A 17,874-nucleotide genomic window follows, 5' to 3' on the forward strand; every position below is an offset into this window, starting at 1 on the left:
CAGAACCACATAATCAATACATGTTTGAATATTCTATATACAATGCGGTTCACTGTGGGACAATCCGTCAGATACAAGCATATCTACGCTCGTACTTGGTGCAGACCTCTTGGCACCAAAGCTCCATCCATAAAGAAAACAGAGGTACTTAGCAGGCTCCAGCATGCTATATATACATGTAAGTTTAAACTGACTGCCAAGAATTCCCTTGACTTAGTACAAAACAATCCTTTTATATTAATATAAAGGATCATTTCCTTTAGGTATAAATGTTCAGGATTGTTTAAGGGTTCTTCCTTTCTTTCCATAAGAACTAGAGACAATAACACCTGCTCTGGTGCCATAATTTTGCACACTTGAGCTATTTAATAGTGTTAACAAAGCTCATTCCTTATAAACTGTGATAAATAGTGCACTCAGTAAAGACTGCAATAGTAAAAATAAAATGCTATGACTATCCCAAATAGGGGTATTATGTACAGTATTTCACAAACTGCATTAGTTTTGGTACTGTAATGTTACTGATTTGAAGATACAGATTAGGATTATATATACCGCAGCTACCAAGTCAAAATATTGTGATACAAAAATATACACTGTCTTCTAAAAAGACAGCACAAGATGGGTCTCTTGAACCTGGACCAAACCTTGAGGAACAAACAGAGCAAGAGCAAAAGCAAACAGAACTAAATATCGGGGAACTTGCCGTCACTTCCTATCGAAGGGAAGCGTGAGAGATACCATTGTTAAACCCTCTGAAACTGGGTTAGACAAAACCTGCAGGAATAGCACAGAGAGCAGTCCTTTACTGAGAAGGGATGGGATAGATAAATTCAGGTTTTTCCCATCTCTGTTTGCTTGTTGTATGAACTGGCTTCCGTATGCCACATACAAGCAAAAAACCTCAGCTCCCTTTCATGTGCAGGATGTTTGTGTGAGCATGGGCTTATTTTACTTCCCTCTGCAGGATAAAGAACTATTGGTTTAGGTCTTTTAGACTGAAGTCTGTATTTCATAATTAAGCTTTGGATTTCATTTAAACTGCTGTATATATGTAGTCATCTTCTGGCCCTGGTCTCTGTGAACATGACATGAACTGTTGCAGAGTGGAAAATAAAAATGAAGCAACGCATCTTCTCCCCTCCTGCCTGTAATTCTGGAAGGGTCTTCAATCATTTCAAAAAACTGCTACTATTATCTCAGTTTAGAGATACTGGGAATTGACTAAAAATTTAAAGTGCACACATTTTAGTTCTTTTCTCTGTAAGAGCAACACTATCTCTGTGGGTGCGCGGACATCACAACCCCTCTGCTCTAAACAAACATCAAGAGCAGCTGGTTTCCTGCCAGTTTTGGTTACTGCCCCTGACACAACACATCCAGTGGGAGAGCTGTCAGGCCACTGAAGTTTGAGTTGCTGCTACCCATCTGCTGGTAGCACAAAGCACAACCGAAACAAGCCTGCTCTCGGGAGCAATCCTCCGCATCAAATACGAACAGCCAACGCTGCCTCCACGAGTCATTTTAAGAAAGCCAGTGAGAATGGCTTTTCAAAGTGCAAAGTGATTGCAGAACACTCCAAGACAAATCTGCCGCTCGGTCTAAGCAGAACGGTTTTCCGCCTCATCGTGCAGATAGACTTACCCCTCCTACAGCTTCAGGACAGAGGTGATTTGGCCAATTGCAGAAAGGAGAAACAAAATAAAACAGAATGTGAATCTTAGTTGTGAGTAAATAAATCACAGATCCCAAATTAAAGCCCATTAACTTTCAAACTCACGTTAGCTGCCCTAGTTTTCAAATTTTTGCTCTTAAATGTCACAGAGCAGATTCTCAAAGTGTCCGAGCCTTTCCCAGAAGCAGAGAGGAACAGCCCCCTGGAGTAAGAGCTGCACCTCTCACTATCTTGAGCTCCGCAAACTCCACGCAAATACGAGCTGCAAAGGAAGACTGGCACTGTATATCCTTTCCCACTTGTGTAACAGTCCTGAGGGAGCCACTGCCAGCAAGAGATGAAGTGTATCAAAAATCTGCCCAGCATGCCCCTTTTTGCTGTATTTCTCACCTGATGCTAGGCTTAGGGGGTGACAAGTAAGGAAATGTTATGCTGGAGAAGAAATCTCCACATGGGGAGACTCTTCTGGCAGCTTTTTGTGGCTGCCTTGAATTTCACTAGACATGCAAAGGGACCTTTGCTGCCTGAAAAACTCTATCAGAGTGTATCCAAGGCTGGTCTCCAAGATCTGTATGGTACATTAGCGCTCTGCTGTAAGTCAGTTCATGAAATGGAAATAGATAGTAATCTGAGATGCAAAACCATCTTCACTACCTTGCAAAATGTTTTGTTAATCTAAACTATTAGTCCTTATCACTGGGAAAAATCTTCATAACATTTTCCAGTCTGTCATCTCTGGTACAGGAATAGTGCTTTTTCCTTTCACTGTGACAGCTTTCCATGCTATCCTGGATCAAGCATTTCTGTCACCAGTCACCCTGCAGTATCTGCCTTTCCTGTGTCGTCATCACATTCAAAAGTGATGCCTCATCCTTAGTCAAAGGCAAGTTTGCCAGTATGCTTTCTGAGGTTCTTGTATCTTTATATGGCATCATGTCCACTATATTCCTTTTTCCTTTCATTTATTAGCTGCAAGATTCCCCACCATGCAATATAATTAATTCAAATTGTCCCAAAAATCTTGACTGCAAAAACATAAATACATTTTCATTACCCTTTCTAATATCACTATGAGCCTTGCAGTCCCAGTGCCATTTTTCCCCCCTGCATCTTCAGCCAGCTTCATCCTAGAGAGTCTTACTCTTCTCTGTTGCTGAGATTGATTCAGGTCAGGAAATGAGCAGCACACAAGAAATTATCAATTCTCAGGTTTGCTCTGTTCCACAGAAGCTGCTGAATATGCATATAGGGAAGGGAGGTTCCACTTGCTGGAGAAAGAGCACAGAAGACCCAAGAATGGAAAAATGCAAACATAGCCAACTTCCTTAGCCACTCAATAGCAGGCCTGGGGAAATCCAGGAAAACAACTATATGTAGACAAGTATTCCTGATTCCAGAGCCAGCTTCTATCACCTAGTGGCATAAAGTTTCTTAAAACTATGAAGATTAATTTTCCTTTTCTTTTCAGAGGGAAAAATTCCTTTCAGTGTGTTTTTAAAAGTTTTAAGCACACGTCACATAATTACTGACCTTGTTTTCAATGAATGATTCAATTTTTATCCCGTATTTTAGTTGCAAACAGTACAAATACTTAAGATATGAAATGCTTTTATTGTGAAAAGGTTAGGATCAAAGCAATGCCCATGCCTCTCTCACAAAGAATTTATAACAGTAACTTATATGCCATTATTATTCATTATTCAAATTGCACACACAATCAAGAAAACAGCAGCACACTTGCTGACAGAGCACAAAAGCAATCTCTTATGTCTCCCTTGGCTGAACAGTGCTATAATGGAGTCAAAGAATTTGCCTTTCAGTCTAAGAAGAAAGTTTTCCCACCTTACTTATAGATAAGGGTATCCCTTTTACGAACAAAGCACAAGCTACGAGATGCAGCAATAGCCACCTTTTATCACACTGATTTCCAGATACTAGACATCAGCAGAGTCAAGGAAAAGCACGTCCAGCAAACACCATGCACCTGTACCTGGCTGATCTTTATCTTGCTAATGGCCATGTGTACAGTACGTGGCTTTGTGAACCAGGGCAACCAAAGGAAGCCGGTGATCTACTTTATCCCATGAGGTATGGGTCACTATTTCAGTCCTATAAATGCAAATATAACACCTAAAAACAGGAGCACTTTATTCACTGGCATTGGCCAATCCAAATGATCCATCAATGCCAACAAACTCATAGAAAAGTACTTCTTTCATGCCTGTAATGTGAAGCATGGAGGCACCAGGATTGCCCAAAACAGGTCCATATTTTCCATGTACTGTTTCGCTGTACTTTATGAAGTTTACCACTTCAATTCTATTTTTCATGCACACTGCTCAAAGCCCCCAGCTGGTTCATCAACACATTTAATATCTTTGCACATCTGTCTGACAAGTGCCACTAGTGTAATTTTCTGATTCCCCCAAACGATTACATCCTGACCAATTGCAGTGTGAGGTTACAAGGGTCCCAAGTCTCTGCTTTGGTGAGCAGGGATAACCTCACAACTCTAGAAACAGCACCTTTCCTATCCAAAACTTCTGCTGATGCAGCCTGAATCAAGATGAGGGTTCCCTTCCACTTGAATGGAAGTGTAGGCACAGGAGAGTGGTAAGATGAAGAGCCCTGTAGCATAAGATCGCACAGAATCACACAGAATCGCTGAGGTTGGAAGGGACCTCTGGAGATCGCCTCAGTCCAACCTTCCTGCTCAAGCAGGGTCACCTAGAGCACATTGCACAGGATCGCGTCCAGGCAGGTTTTGAATATCTCCAGAGAAGGAGACTCCATAACCTCTCTGGGCAACCTGCTCCAGTGCTCTGTCACCCTCACAGTGCAAAAGTTTTTCCTCCTGTTCAGATGGAACTGTCTGTGTTTCAGTTTGTGCCCGTTGCCTTGCGTCCTGTCGCTGGGCACCACTGAAAAGAGTCTGGCTCCATCCTCTTGACACCCTCCCTTCAGATACTTGTACACATTGATAAGATCTCCTCTCAGCCTTCTCTTCTCCAGGCTAAACAGGCCCAGCTCTCTCAGCCTTTCCTCATAAGAGAGATGCTCCAGTCCCCTAATCATCTTTGTAGCCCTTCGCTGGACTTGCTCCAGTAGTGCCACATCCCTCTTGTACTGGGGAGCCCAGAACTGGACGCAGTACTCCAGATGTGGCCTCAGCAGGGCTGAGTAGAGGGGGAGAATCACCTCCCTCGACCTGCTGGCAACACTCTTCCCAGTGCACCCCAGGATACCATTGGCCTTCTTGGCCACAAGGGCACATTGCTGCCTCATGCTTGACTTGGTGTCCACCAGCACTCCCAGGTCCTTCTCGGCAGAGCTGCTTTCCAGCAGGTCAACCGCCAACCTGTACTGGTGCAGGGGGTTATTCCTCCCCAGGTGCAGGACCCTGCACTTGCCTTTGTTGAACTTCATGAGGTTCCTCTCCACCCACCTCTCCAGCCTGTCCAGGTCTCTCTGAATGGCAGCACAGCCCTCTGGGGTATCAGCCACTCCTCCCAGTTTTGTATCATCAGCAAACTTGGAGGCTGAGGGTGCACTCTGTCCCTTCATCCAGGTCATTGATGAATATGTTGAACAGGGCTGGACCCAGGACTGACCCCTGGGGGACACCGCTAGCTACAGGCCTCCAACTAGACTCTGTGCTGCTGATCACAACCCTTTGAGCTCTGCCATTCAGCCAGTTCTCAATCCACCTCACTGTCCACTCATCCAGCCCACACTTCCTGAGCTTGTCTATGAGGATGTCATGGGAGACAGTGTGAAAAGCCTTGCTGAAGTCAAGGGAGACAACATCCACTGCTCTCCCCTCATCTACCCAGCCAGACATTCCATCATAGAAGGCTATCAGATTGGTTAGGCATGATTTCCCCTTGGAGAAGCCATGCTGACTACTCCTGATCACTTTCTTGTCCTCCACATGCTTGGAGATGGCCTCCAGGATGAGCTGCTCCATCACCTTTCCAGGGATGCAGGTGAGGCTGACTGGCCTGTAGTTCCCTGGGTCCTCCTTCTTGCCCTTTTTGAAGACTGGGGTGACATTGGCTTTCTTCCAGTCCTCAGGCACCTCTCCTGTTCTCCATGACCTTTCAAAGATGATGGGGAGTGGCTTAGCAATAACGTCTGCCAGCTCCCTCAGCACTCATGGGTGCATCCCATTGGGGCCCATGGATTTGTGGGTGTCAAGTTTGCTTAAATGGTCTCTAACCCGATTCTCCTCGACCAAGGGAAAGTCTTCCTTTCTCCAGACTTTCTCTCTTGCCTCCAGGGTCTGGGGTTCCTGAGGGCTGGCCTCAGCAGTAAAGACTGAAGCAAGGGCGGCATTCAGTAACTCTGCCTTGTCTGCATCCTTCGTCACCAGGGCACCCACCCCATTCAGCAAAGGGCCCACATTTTCCCTAGTCTTCCTCTTGCTACTGAGGTATTTGAAGAAGCCCTTCTTGTTGTCCTTGACATCTCTAGCCAGATTTAATTCCAAACGGGCCTTAGCCTTCCTCGTCACATCCCTGCATACTCTGACAACGTTCCTATACTCCTCCCAAGTGGTCTGTCCCCCTTTCCACTTTCTGTATACTTCCTTCTTCTGGTTGAGTTTTGCCAGGAGCTCCTTGCTCATCCATGCAGGTCTCCTACCTCCTTTGCTTGACTTCCTACTCATAGGGGTGCACCGCTCTTGAGCCTGGAGGAGGTGATGTTTGAATATTAACCAGCTCTCTTGGATCCCCCTTCCTTCTAGGGCCCTAACCCATGGGATTCCTCCAAGTATGTCCATGGGATTTCTCCAAGATGAGGCTGAACGCTGCTCTTTGGCACTGCAGTGGAGTGTAGTGCTAACCTGATGTAATGAAGAGTCCTAAGGGGGAGAAACTAGCCTCTTCCTCCCCTCTGCTCAGTGGTGGAGCACACTCTTCTTCTCATTCATTCCAGAAGCAGCTGTGAGGGCACTGCTGAAAGCACTCGCCATGGGAAGCACAAAGAGAATAGCTCCGGAAACCTCTGGAGTGTGCCAGAGATCCTATCTTCTGCACATTACGCCACAAGTAAAAAAAGCAAGAATCGCTTCTTTGTCTAGACTTTTAAAATATCTTTTCACAAAATCAAATAAATTTAAAAAATCTTTCCTACGGCAAGTTGATTTAAAATTCAGATAGGAGCAGGGGAAATGAACATGATTTAGAGAACAATTACAAAAAGGTATAATTCCTGTTAAATGTGCCCAATGACTTGTTTTATTCATATGAAAGATATGCAAGGAAAGATTCTTAGAAAACAAGAGTTCCTCATAATTTGGCCAGTCTTCACTGGCAGATTTTGAAATACTTACGGACCATATTTCATTGCTAGATAAAATTTTACAATTTCATATTAAATTTCTATATATAATCTGCCGACACTAGTAAGCAGAAGTACTATAAAATAATACAGCAGCTATCATATTCCATCTCCTCAGGTTTCTTACCTCTCTCATCAGTTTATCTATCACATAAAGAAAAATAATTTGGGATTTAAATGTGTATCTAAGCCCATTCTAATTAATCAATCATTTTTAGGTACATGAGAATCTACTTAATTCTAACTCTTGCAGACCTGCCACCTTTCTTCCATGAAAAAGTCCCATCTCACTCCCCTTCCTCCGCTGGTAGTATCTCTTAAACATGACTTTATGAATAGCAGCAGTAGTCTATATCATGTAACAGTTGCTCATCAAGTTAGTGGGAAGGTTTAAGAGCTGGAGTCACTTTATCTTCTTGGTTCCCAGGATCGTGGACAATCACCGGGCTAGTAAAGAAGGGATGGATGGTGACACCTGCCCTCCCTTCTGCAGCTGAGAGAGATGACCGCTACACACATCTAATTTCAAGCAAAGGTTCAAAGTCCCAACTCCCTTAGTCAGAGCCATACGAAAATAACAAAGATACAGGGAGAAACAGGGATTAATACACTTTTGTTGCATTCCCCTTTGGCTAACTTCAGTGCTCCTCTGATCAGCACCCTAGTTTTGAGGGTTTGCCCTACCTCTCCTCAGACATACTGAGCAAGCATGCATAGCACCCGTGCAGCCCACACAGGGCTGGGTATTCAAGGACATGGCAATTCCCTAAACTCAGCAGTGGCAGAGTCCACAGCAGTAACATTCATCGCCGTCGCCAGATCTAACCCTTGCTTCTAAAGAAGGTCGTCAAACACTTTGAGATAACATGAAGCCACCTCCACATAGCAGCACAAACAGCTTCTGCATTCTTGTTACTCAGAGCTTGCCATGTCCTCCAAGCTCATACAGAAGCAAATATATTACAGGTCAAATTTTCAAACACTACCTTTAGCAAAATAAAGAACAAATAAACTCACACAAGCTCATTATTCTCCTGCACGTAGAATTACAGATAAAATCTATTTCACATGTGATTTCTTCACAGAGCTGTGTCATACCACCTATTCTGATGAAGAAAATTCACTATAAACCACCACTCATGTCATTTGCTTCCTAACTTTTAAATTCAGGAATTAGCATTCTAAATTGCCTTTCTTACAATATCCATCACCAGCTGATACTCAAATTCTGGTTACATCAGACATTACAATAGGAAAGGGAAAGGGAAAGGGAAAGGGGCATTTTTAGTAAGGCCTATAAAAATCCAGATGTCTACCACATTAATGTATTAAAAAATGTAGTCCTATCCTTTTCATTTCATGTTTCAGATCTGTAATGTCCATATTAAATTTGGAAATTCTATTTGCTAAGCTCTTCCAGTAATTTGCAAAAAACCTGAAAGTAGAGACTAGTAGAGTGATGCCGGGGGTTGATTTTGTTTGTTAAATGTCAGGCCCCTAACACGCTGTTTGGTTAAAGTCATGTGTGCCTCAGCAAAAGCAGTCCCACTGTGAATGTAACTTTATGTTTTAACTGCAGGAGGACTTTCTCTATACAACAGATACAATAATCCAAACCCCAACGACTGTGTGGTCTCTTTGTGCTAGATTGACACGACGAAGTGGCCCAGAAGCAGCATAATTGGCTGTGGGAGGTCCGTCCCTGTCCGGTGGCACTTTGCCAGCCTCCTGACTCCACGCTACCACTCCCAGACCTGGCACGGAAGGCGTAAGCGGGAGCAAGGAGGACACAGCCATAGCATCGGCATGCTTGCCAGTACTATATTCCCAGGTCACCACCAACGCATATAACTGCTCATCACCCAAGGAAGACCAATATCTCAGGGCACAAGGACAGCACCCACTAGCCCAAAGCCAAAGGAGCGCAGAGGTCACTTCTGCATTCACAAGCAAAAGCTTTGCAGCTTTCTAGTAAGGAGACTATACTGTGCTTGCAGGAAAAGAGTAACAGTGTTGTGGGCGTATTGCTGGACGGACAGCAGGGCAATCCAGCATCGTCTGTCACAGTTTTCTTATTAAGACTATGTAAACAGAATAGCTATTAAACAGACATTATTAGCATACATGATTAATCTGCATGTATTTTTCAAAAAGTAGATTTCATGCAAAATGCTATTTGTGGTTAATTACCTATGAGTGCAGACTCTGTACTAGTTGTTAGTAAAAAAAAATATTAACATAATTTTCCAGACCCTTGAGTTTGATCTTCTCAATCAGGCAAACCATCACTACCTTTTTCTAAAATATGAACAGGTAGCTACTTCCCTCCAAAAACAAAACAAAACAAAACCCAGCCCTTTTTGCAGCAGCAGCAAGCAGTCTCTGCAGGAGGGTGAAAAGCCTTGCTCATTCCTGATGAGGCATCATTTTTTCTTATTTCTACAAATGATCAGGTCAGGATTTAAGAGACCTTATTTAGTGTTTTCATTCAGGTTGACAGCATTATGCCTTTTTGTAAATTGAAAACTTTAGACTCTCTGGGCTGTCATGCCAGCATCTTTATCAACCATGGCTTGTTTGAAACATATTAAAAAAAATTTTTTTAACATAAACTAACCAACCAAATCAAACCAAAAAACCCTGAGATGCTTTTTGTTGCATTGAGTTATAAAGGAGGCCAAATGTTTTTCCAATGGAAATGTAAGGAGACAATGTTTTCAAAATTAAAATGAGACTTTTTACCATTACGAAGTAAGGGTTTTAAACTGCCCGAGCCGAGCTGTTGGTGCCCCCATGTGTCTAAGTGAGATTTCACTGGTACGATGAGAGCAGAGCAGAGCAAACGATTGGCACAAATTTAACACCTGTAATACAGAGTATTTGCATACAAAAAAGACATGTGGCCTCTTGCTTCATAAATTCAGGCCAAAAACCCAACTTCTGTGTTTTTGAAATGCTGAAGGCATTTGTCTGTATAACATCTATGTTACATTTTTGATAACGAATAATACATTATTTTATTGTCTTTTGTTCTCTATTAACATAGATGCAACCCTGTTATTCTCAATGGGAAACTTGAATACAGCACAGTGATACTTGTACAGTATTTTAGAAATAAGTAAAAACAATAACTACAAAAACTCAGTTACCCATAGAAAACTCATATTTGCTTTTTTTGATCATGTAGGATATGTTTGGTGTCTGCTGTGTTAACATGCAATGCACCATCTGCTGGCTGAGGTATACAAGTGCGCTGAATTAGATGGGCAGTTCACATTTTGTGACATATTTATCAGGTGAAGTTTCTTGTTTTCACTTTGCTACCAGATCTCTGGCAGAAGGGTTCACGTTGCCTTACAGCGAGCATCTCACCGAGGCTCTGAGCAGGTGACCGGCCTCCTGAAGCAGCTTGTGCTGCTGGCGCACAGAGAAAAGCTTGCGCTCGCTCCTTCTCCTCTTGACCTTGTATCTCTCCTTTGATTATATACAGTCTGCAGCGCACAGTAATTTCTTAGTAGGTTAAACTATCATACATTTTCTAGACTCTATTTCTATTTTAGCAGATTGGCCTGAGATAACAGACAGGTAAATTGACAAATGCAAGGGGAAGCAAATGACAGTAGAAACACATATTTAAAGATTTTAACATAAGAGAGGCAGTCCCCTTTCAGTTAGTAAGCTACATATTTTTTTCTATGCATCAAGAACAAAACTATCCAGTCACTCAGGAAAGAGAACACATGCTGGATAAACATGTTTCTTCAAAAGCATCCATCTTTCAGCTGTCTTTGGTAAATAGCAAATTTGTGTGTTCAGTTGACTACTGCCAAGTCAGCCCTAAAATTTTTGGGGGAGGAAAAAAAAAAAAAAAGACAATCTTATGTAGCTCATTGCAATACATTCAGACTGTTTGCTAGTGTTTTTAAGCCAAAATGTGATGATTATCACTAGAAAAAATGAAGGTAGGAGAGATGGAAAATGGGTATAATTAGGAAATCTGCTTGTGAACTAATAGCAATAGTATTTTTGTTATGTGTAAAATTAAGATTTTATTCAGCTGGAAAAAGTTTGTTATAATAATCACTCAGAAATTTGCAAACATTTCATTACAATAAGGCAGCTAGTATAAACATGACAATATTATGTCAGCTTAAAAATTTGCTTCCAAAATCCAGAGCTACAGAACTTATTTTTTCTTGACAGTACCTAATTTGAAAATGTACTTATACTGGATGAAATCTTGACCTTTTCAAAATTCAGTGGCAGCTTTGGAATCCTGGCTCTGGTGAAGCTGATGGCACCCACACCATCAACACTGCTCCAGGTCTACAGCAGATCTGTTTGGGCAATTTCTGACAAAAAAAATTTGGTAAGAAAAACATTCTGTTCAAAACAATTTTTCTGTAGAAAAATACTAAATTTATTAAGCTGTGATTGATAAAGTTTCTTATTCTGAGATACAACATCTGGTCAAAATGGGAGACAGATGTACTCCAGAACAGTCAGTGGATTGGTGGTGAGGACATGGCATGGGCACATGAACTAGTTTTTAAGCATCTACACTGGTTGTTGCAAATGATATTCTGGAAAATGGATGGAAGTCAACACTATCAGCAGCTAAAAATTTCTCTCAAATCTGAGATTTTCATACCCAACTCTATTCTCTGCTACTTTCAGGCAAAAAATCCCAGTGAAGATGGAGCTTCATCACCTTGCTGTGATGATTCCTAGTAAGAAAAAAACCTATTTCACTTTGACTTGTTCCAATCCCTGCCTTGCCACTCTAACTGAACAGAAAACTTCTGTTTATTGCTTTTTAAATTTGTAACACTACTTCTGTTATTGTTAAACTTTCTCCCTTCTATTATTCTGTAGATTTTAAAGTATTTGCATACACAATTATTAGCCAGTGATAATTATGCAGCTGTGCTGGGAGTAGCCCATACATGAATCCTTAAGAATCTAAAAGGCTGCACTGGTGTATTCTAAAAACACATGCAGTTATTTTTTTCTGCAGCTAACCCATAAATCACTTATCACTTACATATATCCCACTGGAAATATTAATTACAATTAATTACAAGTCCTCTCTCTGCCAATTTATAGAAAATACTACTGTCAGCCTACACCTGTGCTACAGACATGAGCTTCTTTGCTTAAACATTACAACCCATGATCCTGTGTCTTGTGCTGCTCAGTTACCTCCTTGTACATTGGCCAAGAAGCAGCTGATACACAGCCAGGTTGCGAGAGTTTGGCACAGGTTTGGTTCGGTACAACAGAGTTTCTTTCTCTGAGAAAATTCTGTTTCTAAATCATGTGACAGTTTCACAGAAAATAAGAAGATCCAAAGCCCCAAACCAAACGAAAAGCCCAGTTCAGAAAGGTCACAATATTTTGACAGTATTGAGCATTACACTTCATGAGCCTATAACATGGCAATGCCCCGCGGGGATCTTGCTCAGCTGCCTCCTGCCCTCATCCCTCCCCAGAGGATAGGGCCTCTGCTTGACTCCATTTCCTATTCATTTTGCCTAGAAAAGCATCAGCTGACAGGAGCTGCTCAGAGATCAGGAATGCCAGTCTCCTGGCAAAAACCGATTAGTGGGCAGACTGCAGGGGAAACGGTCAAAACTGCAAATTTTCAGGCAGATACCTGTGTGCATAAGTATAATGTACAGAAACCTCTCACAAAAGCAGACTATTTTGAATAAATGTTTTGCTGTGCTTTCTTATCAGTTCTGTTTCCAAAGTATTGACACCTACTACAAGCAAAACCCCTTGTACGTTTTTTCCTCAAATCTAGCAAACATAACTATAAATAGACAATAACCTGAAGCACTGTTGTTGGTATATAATATATTGACATATAATAATCAGTTATTGGAATATTAAATTCTGAAGTCTTTTACAATGTAAAGAGTTAAAATTGCTAGTGGAAAATGCAATGCTAGTTTTCTTAAATTAGCTATACTGTAATTCATGGTCTATACTTAAAAACAAACTGATAGAGCAAAACTTACTGAATTATATGTATTTTTTTTAAAGCAGGATCAGAAAGTATTATGTATACTGACATGAGAACAAATTAAGTTTGTGGCTGAAACAAATACTTTCAAAACATTCAGAATTTTTTTTTAAGGTTCAAGTTTCTAATTTGATATTTTAACAGATATCTGCATATAGACATATATACATGTCACCACTGAAACCAAAGAAAGAGCAAGTGATCTTTATCTGAAAAGCCTAGAAGACTTTACAGAAAGAAATGTTTGACATGAAGATCTGATTTGCATGTCTATTTTAATACTGTTTGATACTGTTGATCTCAGAAGATTTTGCCTTTGTAGAAATTTCTCAATAGCCTGTTAAGTATCTGTGGTAGACTTTCAAAAAAAAATAGTCATCTGTATCTGATCAAGAGATGAATGTTAAATATAATTCATAAACTGGATATATTGCCTTTCAGTTTTACTCTGTTATACATACAGAAGGTATACATCTATATATGAGCATTTGTATTAAAAAGAAAAAAAAAATCAAAGGTTTGTCCATCCCACTTTTTGTGGCAAATTGTATAGATGACTGGAAAACTAGTACTATTCTAGTCTCACAAGCACCAGAAGAGTTTCAAGATTTAAGAGAATAAATTCTTAATCTGTTTTTGCTATCACTGTAACTAAAAAGTAATGGCAAACAGCTGAGATAAAACATTTCTTTGTTAGAGGTCCAGATTTCTTCATCTTTTCATTAAAGGATCATTTCTCTGCTTTTAAAAAAAGATATAAAAACTCAGGGATCAGGGACCTGCTATTCCTTACACTTATAAGGTTAAAAAAAAAAAAAAAAGAGAGAGAGAGAAAAGAGGGAGAAGGAGAGTAAAATTACTTGCTTCTACCAGTCTGTGCCAATTTCACTCCATGTACACACTCATAATGAAGCAAGAAAAGGTACAGACAAATTTTTCTCTTTAAGTCTAATGGCTGTCATTTAAGGTTGCAGAAGAACAATGTGTCCATGAAAATTTCTTTAGAAAAGATATAAACTTGGGTCTGTAATTATCTTGTAGAAATGCATTTTCAGTTTTATTCCTCTCCTTAGCCGCCATTAAGGCAATCTTTTCTCTGTGGCTAAGACACTCTTTAGCTCTGAATGTGGACAAAGTGAAGGACAAGGACTCAGCACAAACTTTAAAGACTTGGTACACTATGTGAGATTGGTCTAATTGTGAGAAAGAAAAGGGTTAGAATTTTCTGCTCTGTTTTTGATGTTTGCACATGAGCTACAATATTCAGGATTACATACATTCAACCACTTATTAAAATCTCAAAATAAAAGCTAGTATATCACAATTCAAATAGCAATACATTCTGCAACATCACCTTAATACCCTAATATTCAAGCCAGATATTTCAGATAATTTAGTTATAAAAGACTCTGATTCCAAGGAAATTTTACTCTCAAAGTGAGATCTGAAGTACTGGCCATGAAAAGGAACAGAAGCCCAGAGCATTCACCCTAGCAAGACAGTTTTGAGGTGCTACTTCAGAATACAGGAGAACAGCAATGCTGTTCCAGCTTGCATTTGCTGCTGGAGCACCCACCAGCTTCCCACCACTTGCAGCTCTGCTCCTACATCACTGATCCTTTCCCACAGAGAGCTGCAGAGTCCTGGAGCACATAGGAAGAGCCCCCCTGCAAAATGCCCTCTCATCTTGCATGAGAGCGCAAACATTTGAGCTCTTCTGGTCCACAGATATTTCCAAAAATCCATGAGATTTTGGGTCTATAGCTCATGTTTGTTTTATACCAACAGACACACAGGTAAAAGGACAGTCCTCTGTATGTTGCAGCATACAATATATCTACACAACACTAGGGAAAGATTTTGTACAACAATGCCATTTTGAGCTACTGTAGACCAGACCAGACTTTTAAGACAACATGAGTTTTACTAAAAGCCAGTACTTTCAAATGTCACCTCTTCTTATGCCAGAATCATTACTTTAAGGAAGGTGAAGGATGGGTGATAATTTTAAAACAAAGATCAGGCAACAACAGGGTGAAGAATCCCATAACTTTAAGACCAGGATATTTGCATATATACTCAAAACAGTTGTCTGCAGGCTTAGAATTACTAAAGAAATAATTACCAATAAATTCACTATAATTCAAAGTTTTAATTAACTACCTTCAATGCTCTGTGGACCAACTAGGTTCATAGCCTCGTGTGCTGGATATTCTACTCGGGGTCTGGCAATGCCCAATTGTTCCATAACTCCATGGAGGAGCCTCTGAATATCTGCTTCAGAAACCCTATTGGGGGTCCTAGGGCTGTAACTAAAAGCTGAAGCCAATCCAAATACCAGCAGAAATACCATGTTACAAAGCAAGGTTGTTGCCATGCTGGTAGCCTCCTGTCACCTGTGAAGAAGAAAAGAGTCTGGTTATAAATGATAGTAGAAAAAACCCTGTACCCATGGTGGAAGTAACTCTGCTGGTCTTACTGTGATTACACACCACAGCTCCCTGTATCAGTTGAAAAGGTGCGGAGTGGAAGAAAAAAAGTGAGGAGATTATTCCTTTCTAAAAGGTAAGGGAGGAGCAGATTACAGAAATCACTTAGTTTTCTGATTAGTATTTGCTCATAACATTTATTAACCAATCCCTGCAAACAAAATGGATCCACTGATCCACTTGATGAAATACGTACCTCCTCCCCATCTGTTTATCATATTATTTTATAAAGTTCTGGGTTGAATGCAGAGTTTTCTTCAGATGGAAGCTATGTTTTCCAAGCTATGTCCTTGCACTATCTCAGAAATGAAACACTAGAAATTGCTAAACGAGCTGCATATTTTTATTTCTCCCTCAGACAAGAGGCTATGTACTCTTTATGCATCATCTTCCCCACCTGAAGCAAATAGGTTTCATTTGCTCCCCTTGAATACCTTTCACTAAATGGTTGCTCTGCATAGTTTAAATAGGCACAAAATCCAACAACCACCATTTACTGTTCTTTTTACAAAGCTGAATTTTAATCAGGGTGATTGTTTCTGACACCTTTTTTCCCCCTCCTATCACATAATGATTAATACATATATCTTCCATTCCCCCCCCAAACCCCCAAACAAATAAAAAGCCCAATCCCCCATTTTCTTCCTTGAAACACATACTCATCTACCTGATTTCCCCAAGCCAGCCATTTAAAGATGTTCCACCGTTACCATAATCTCACACAATGCACCTTTAAACGACTTCGAGGCAAAAATGGCAGAAAAATCATCTTAAAAACAATGCTGGCAATAGTCCCCTTTGTGCCTGTGCCCGGCTCCCCCATGCCGCACATCTCTGCTCTATCATTCTCCATAGGAGATACCTGCGCAGCAGGAGAACCAGCTTGTGCGTTTAGAGAAAAGCGTGGGGTTTTTTTTGTTTTTTTAAACAAACCTCAGTTAACAGAAACGAGCAGGTCTGCGGCTCCCTGCTGCCTGCGCGCACCAACCCGCACCTCTGCAGCACCGTCAAAAGCTGGAATTTACCCCCGCCCCCCCGTCCCAAAATACACCCCAAGCAGCTCATCCCCGGCCCAGCCCGGGGCCCCCGCCGGCCTCGGGGGCGCCGCACTCACCTTCCGCTCCCGGCACGGCTCTGCGGCTGCGGCGGCTCCGCGGCCGCGCATCCTCCGTGCGCAGCCGCGGCCTCGCCGCTCCCCCTGCCTTCAAGCGCGGCCCCGAGGCGGCCGGATCCATTGCGGGCAGCGGCTCCCACCGCCGCGGGGGCTCGGAGACCCCCCCCCCGGGCTTCACATATGCACGCTGTATGTTATGCACAGATTGCTTGCCACATTCCTTAATTGAAATAATAATAAAAAAAATCATACAAAGCCTAGGTTGGATGGACTATTCAGGACCCCATTTTTCAGCTAAATACTGTATTAAAAAAAAAAAAAAAAAAGAAGGTAGTTGTTGATAGTCACAACCCCAGGAATAAATAATGTCTTCTTTCTGTAACTGTATTAGTCTGTCTTCCCAGTATGCTTTTTCTCCCTAGAATAATACAATCCATGGTTTAATTACTGGGTCACAGCATTACATGACTGCAGGTTTACAAGGTAACAACACAGCAGTCATCTCCCTGCAGGTGAAGATTTCCAAATTAAGCAAAGTTGTACACATCATCCACAGTAGAGGATTAAAAAACAAAAACAAAACCCCCAAAACCTGTAAAAGGACCTTGCTAAATGAGAAGGTTCATCATTTTATTACAGCACTTGGCAAAACAATAATTTCTAAAGACTATTTTATATAACATGTTAACTGCTACTGACATGAATGTGAAATGTTCCTCTTGAGATATGAGAAAAATTGATAGAAAACCTCAGAAACAAAGCAGATCATGAACTACCCTTTCACATCTAGACTACTCGTCCCACTGTCTTTTAGTATACCTTACATTTCTGTAACTTGCAGGATTAAACTGGACCACCCTTGGGCATCTAGTATTTCTCATCCCTTCCTCAAACATGATTGATTTTAAGCAAATACATGTTTCAGAGGTTTCTTTGAACCTGTTAATGACAGAGCCGACAGCTTTCTCTGATAATATCTCTGATAAAAATGGTTGGTGTGTCTCTTGGGTTCCCCAGAAGTCTGCCCTTCTGACTTGCATACTAATTCCAGACCTACTTGTGTTGAAGATCAAAATAGTTTACTATTTTCTCCTTCAAAAGGAACAGTTCACATAATTTAAAGCTTCACAGCTCTCTTAGCCCACTTTCTTCTAGAAGTGAACCTATTTTCTTGATTGCTTTGGTCATGCTTCAAAACCATTAGCTAGTAGTCATTTAACCATCA

The 17,874-nt window shown here is 41.2% G+C and overlaps 1 protein-coding gene across 1 annotated transcript in view; it reads right to left on the minus strand.

The window, feature by feature from the left end:
• Positions 1-16,697, minus strand: part of SCG5 (secretogranin V) — a 37,077-nt gene extending 20,380 nt beyond the window's left edge. Inside the window, exons 1-2 of the mRNA XM_067296642.1 lie at positions 16,650-16,697; positions 15,210-15,442 (exon numbers count right to left, since the gene is read on the minus strand). Coding sequence (XP_067152743.1) covers positions 15,210-15,423 — 214 coding nt within the window. The 5' untranslated portion in view covers positions 15,424-15,442; positions 16,650-16,697. The remainder of the gene's footprint in view (positions 1-15,209; positions 15,443-16,649) is intronic.
• Between the last annotated feature and the right edge of the window lie 1,177 nt (positions 16,698-17,874).

The sequence above is a fragment of the Apteryx mantelli genome, chromosome 4 (genome assembly GCF_036417845.1).
Source record: "Apteryx mantelli isolate bAptMan1 chromosome 4, bAptMan1.hap1, whole genome shotgun sequence".
Taxonomy (NCBI): Eukaryota; Metazoa; Chordata; class Aves; order Apterygiformes; family Apterygidae; genus Apteryx; species Apteryx mantelli.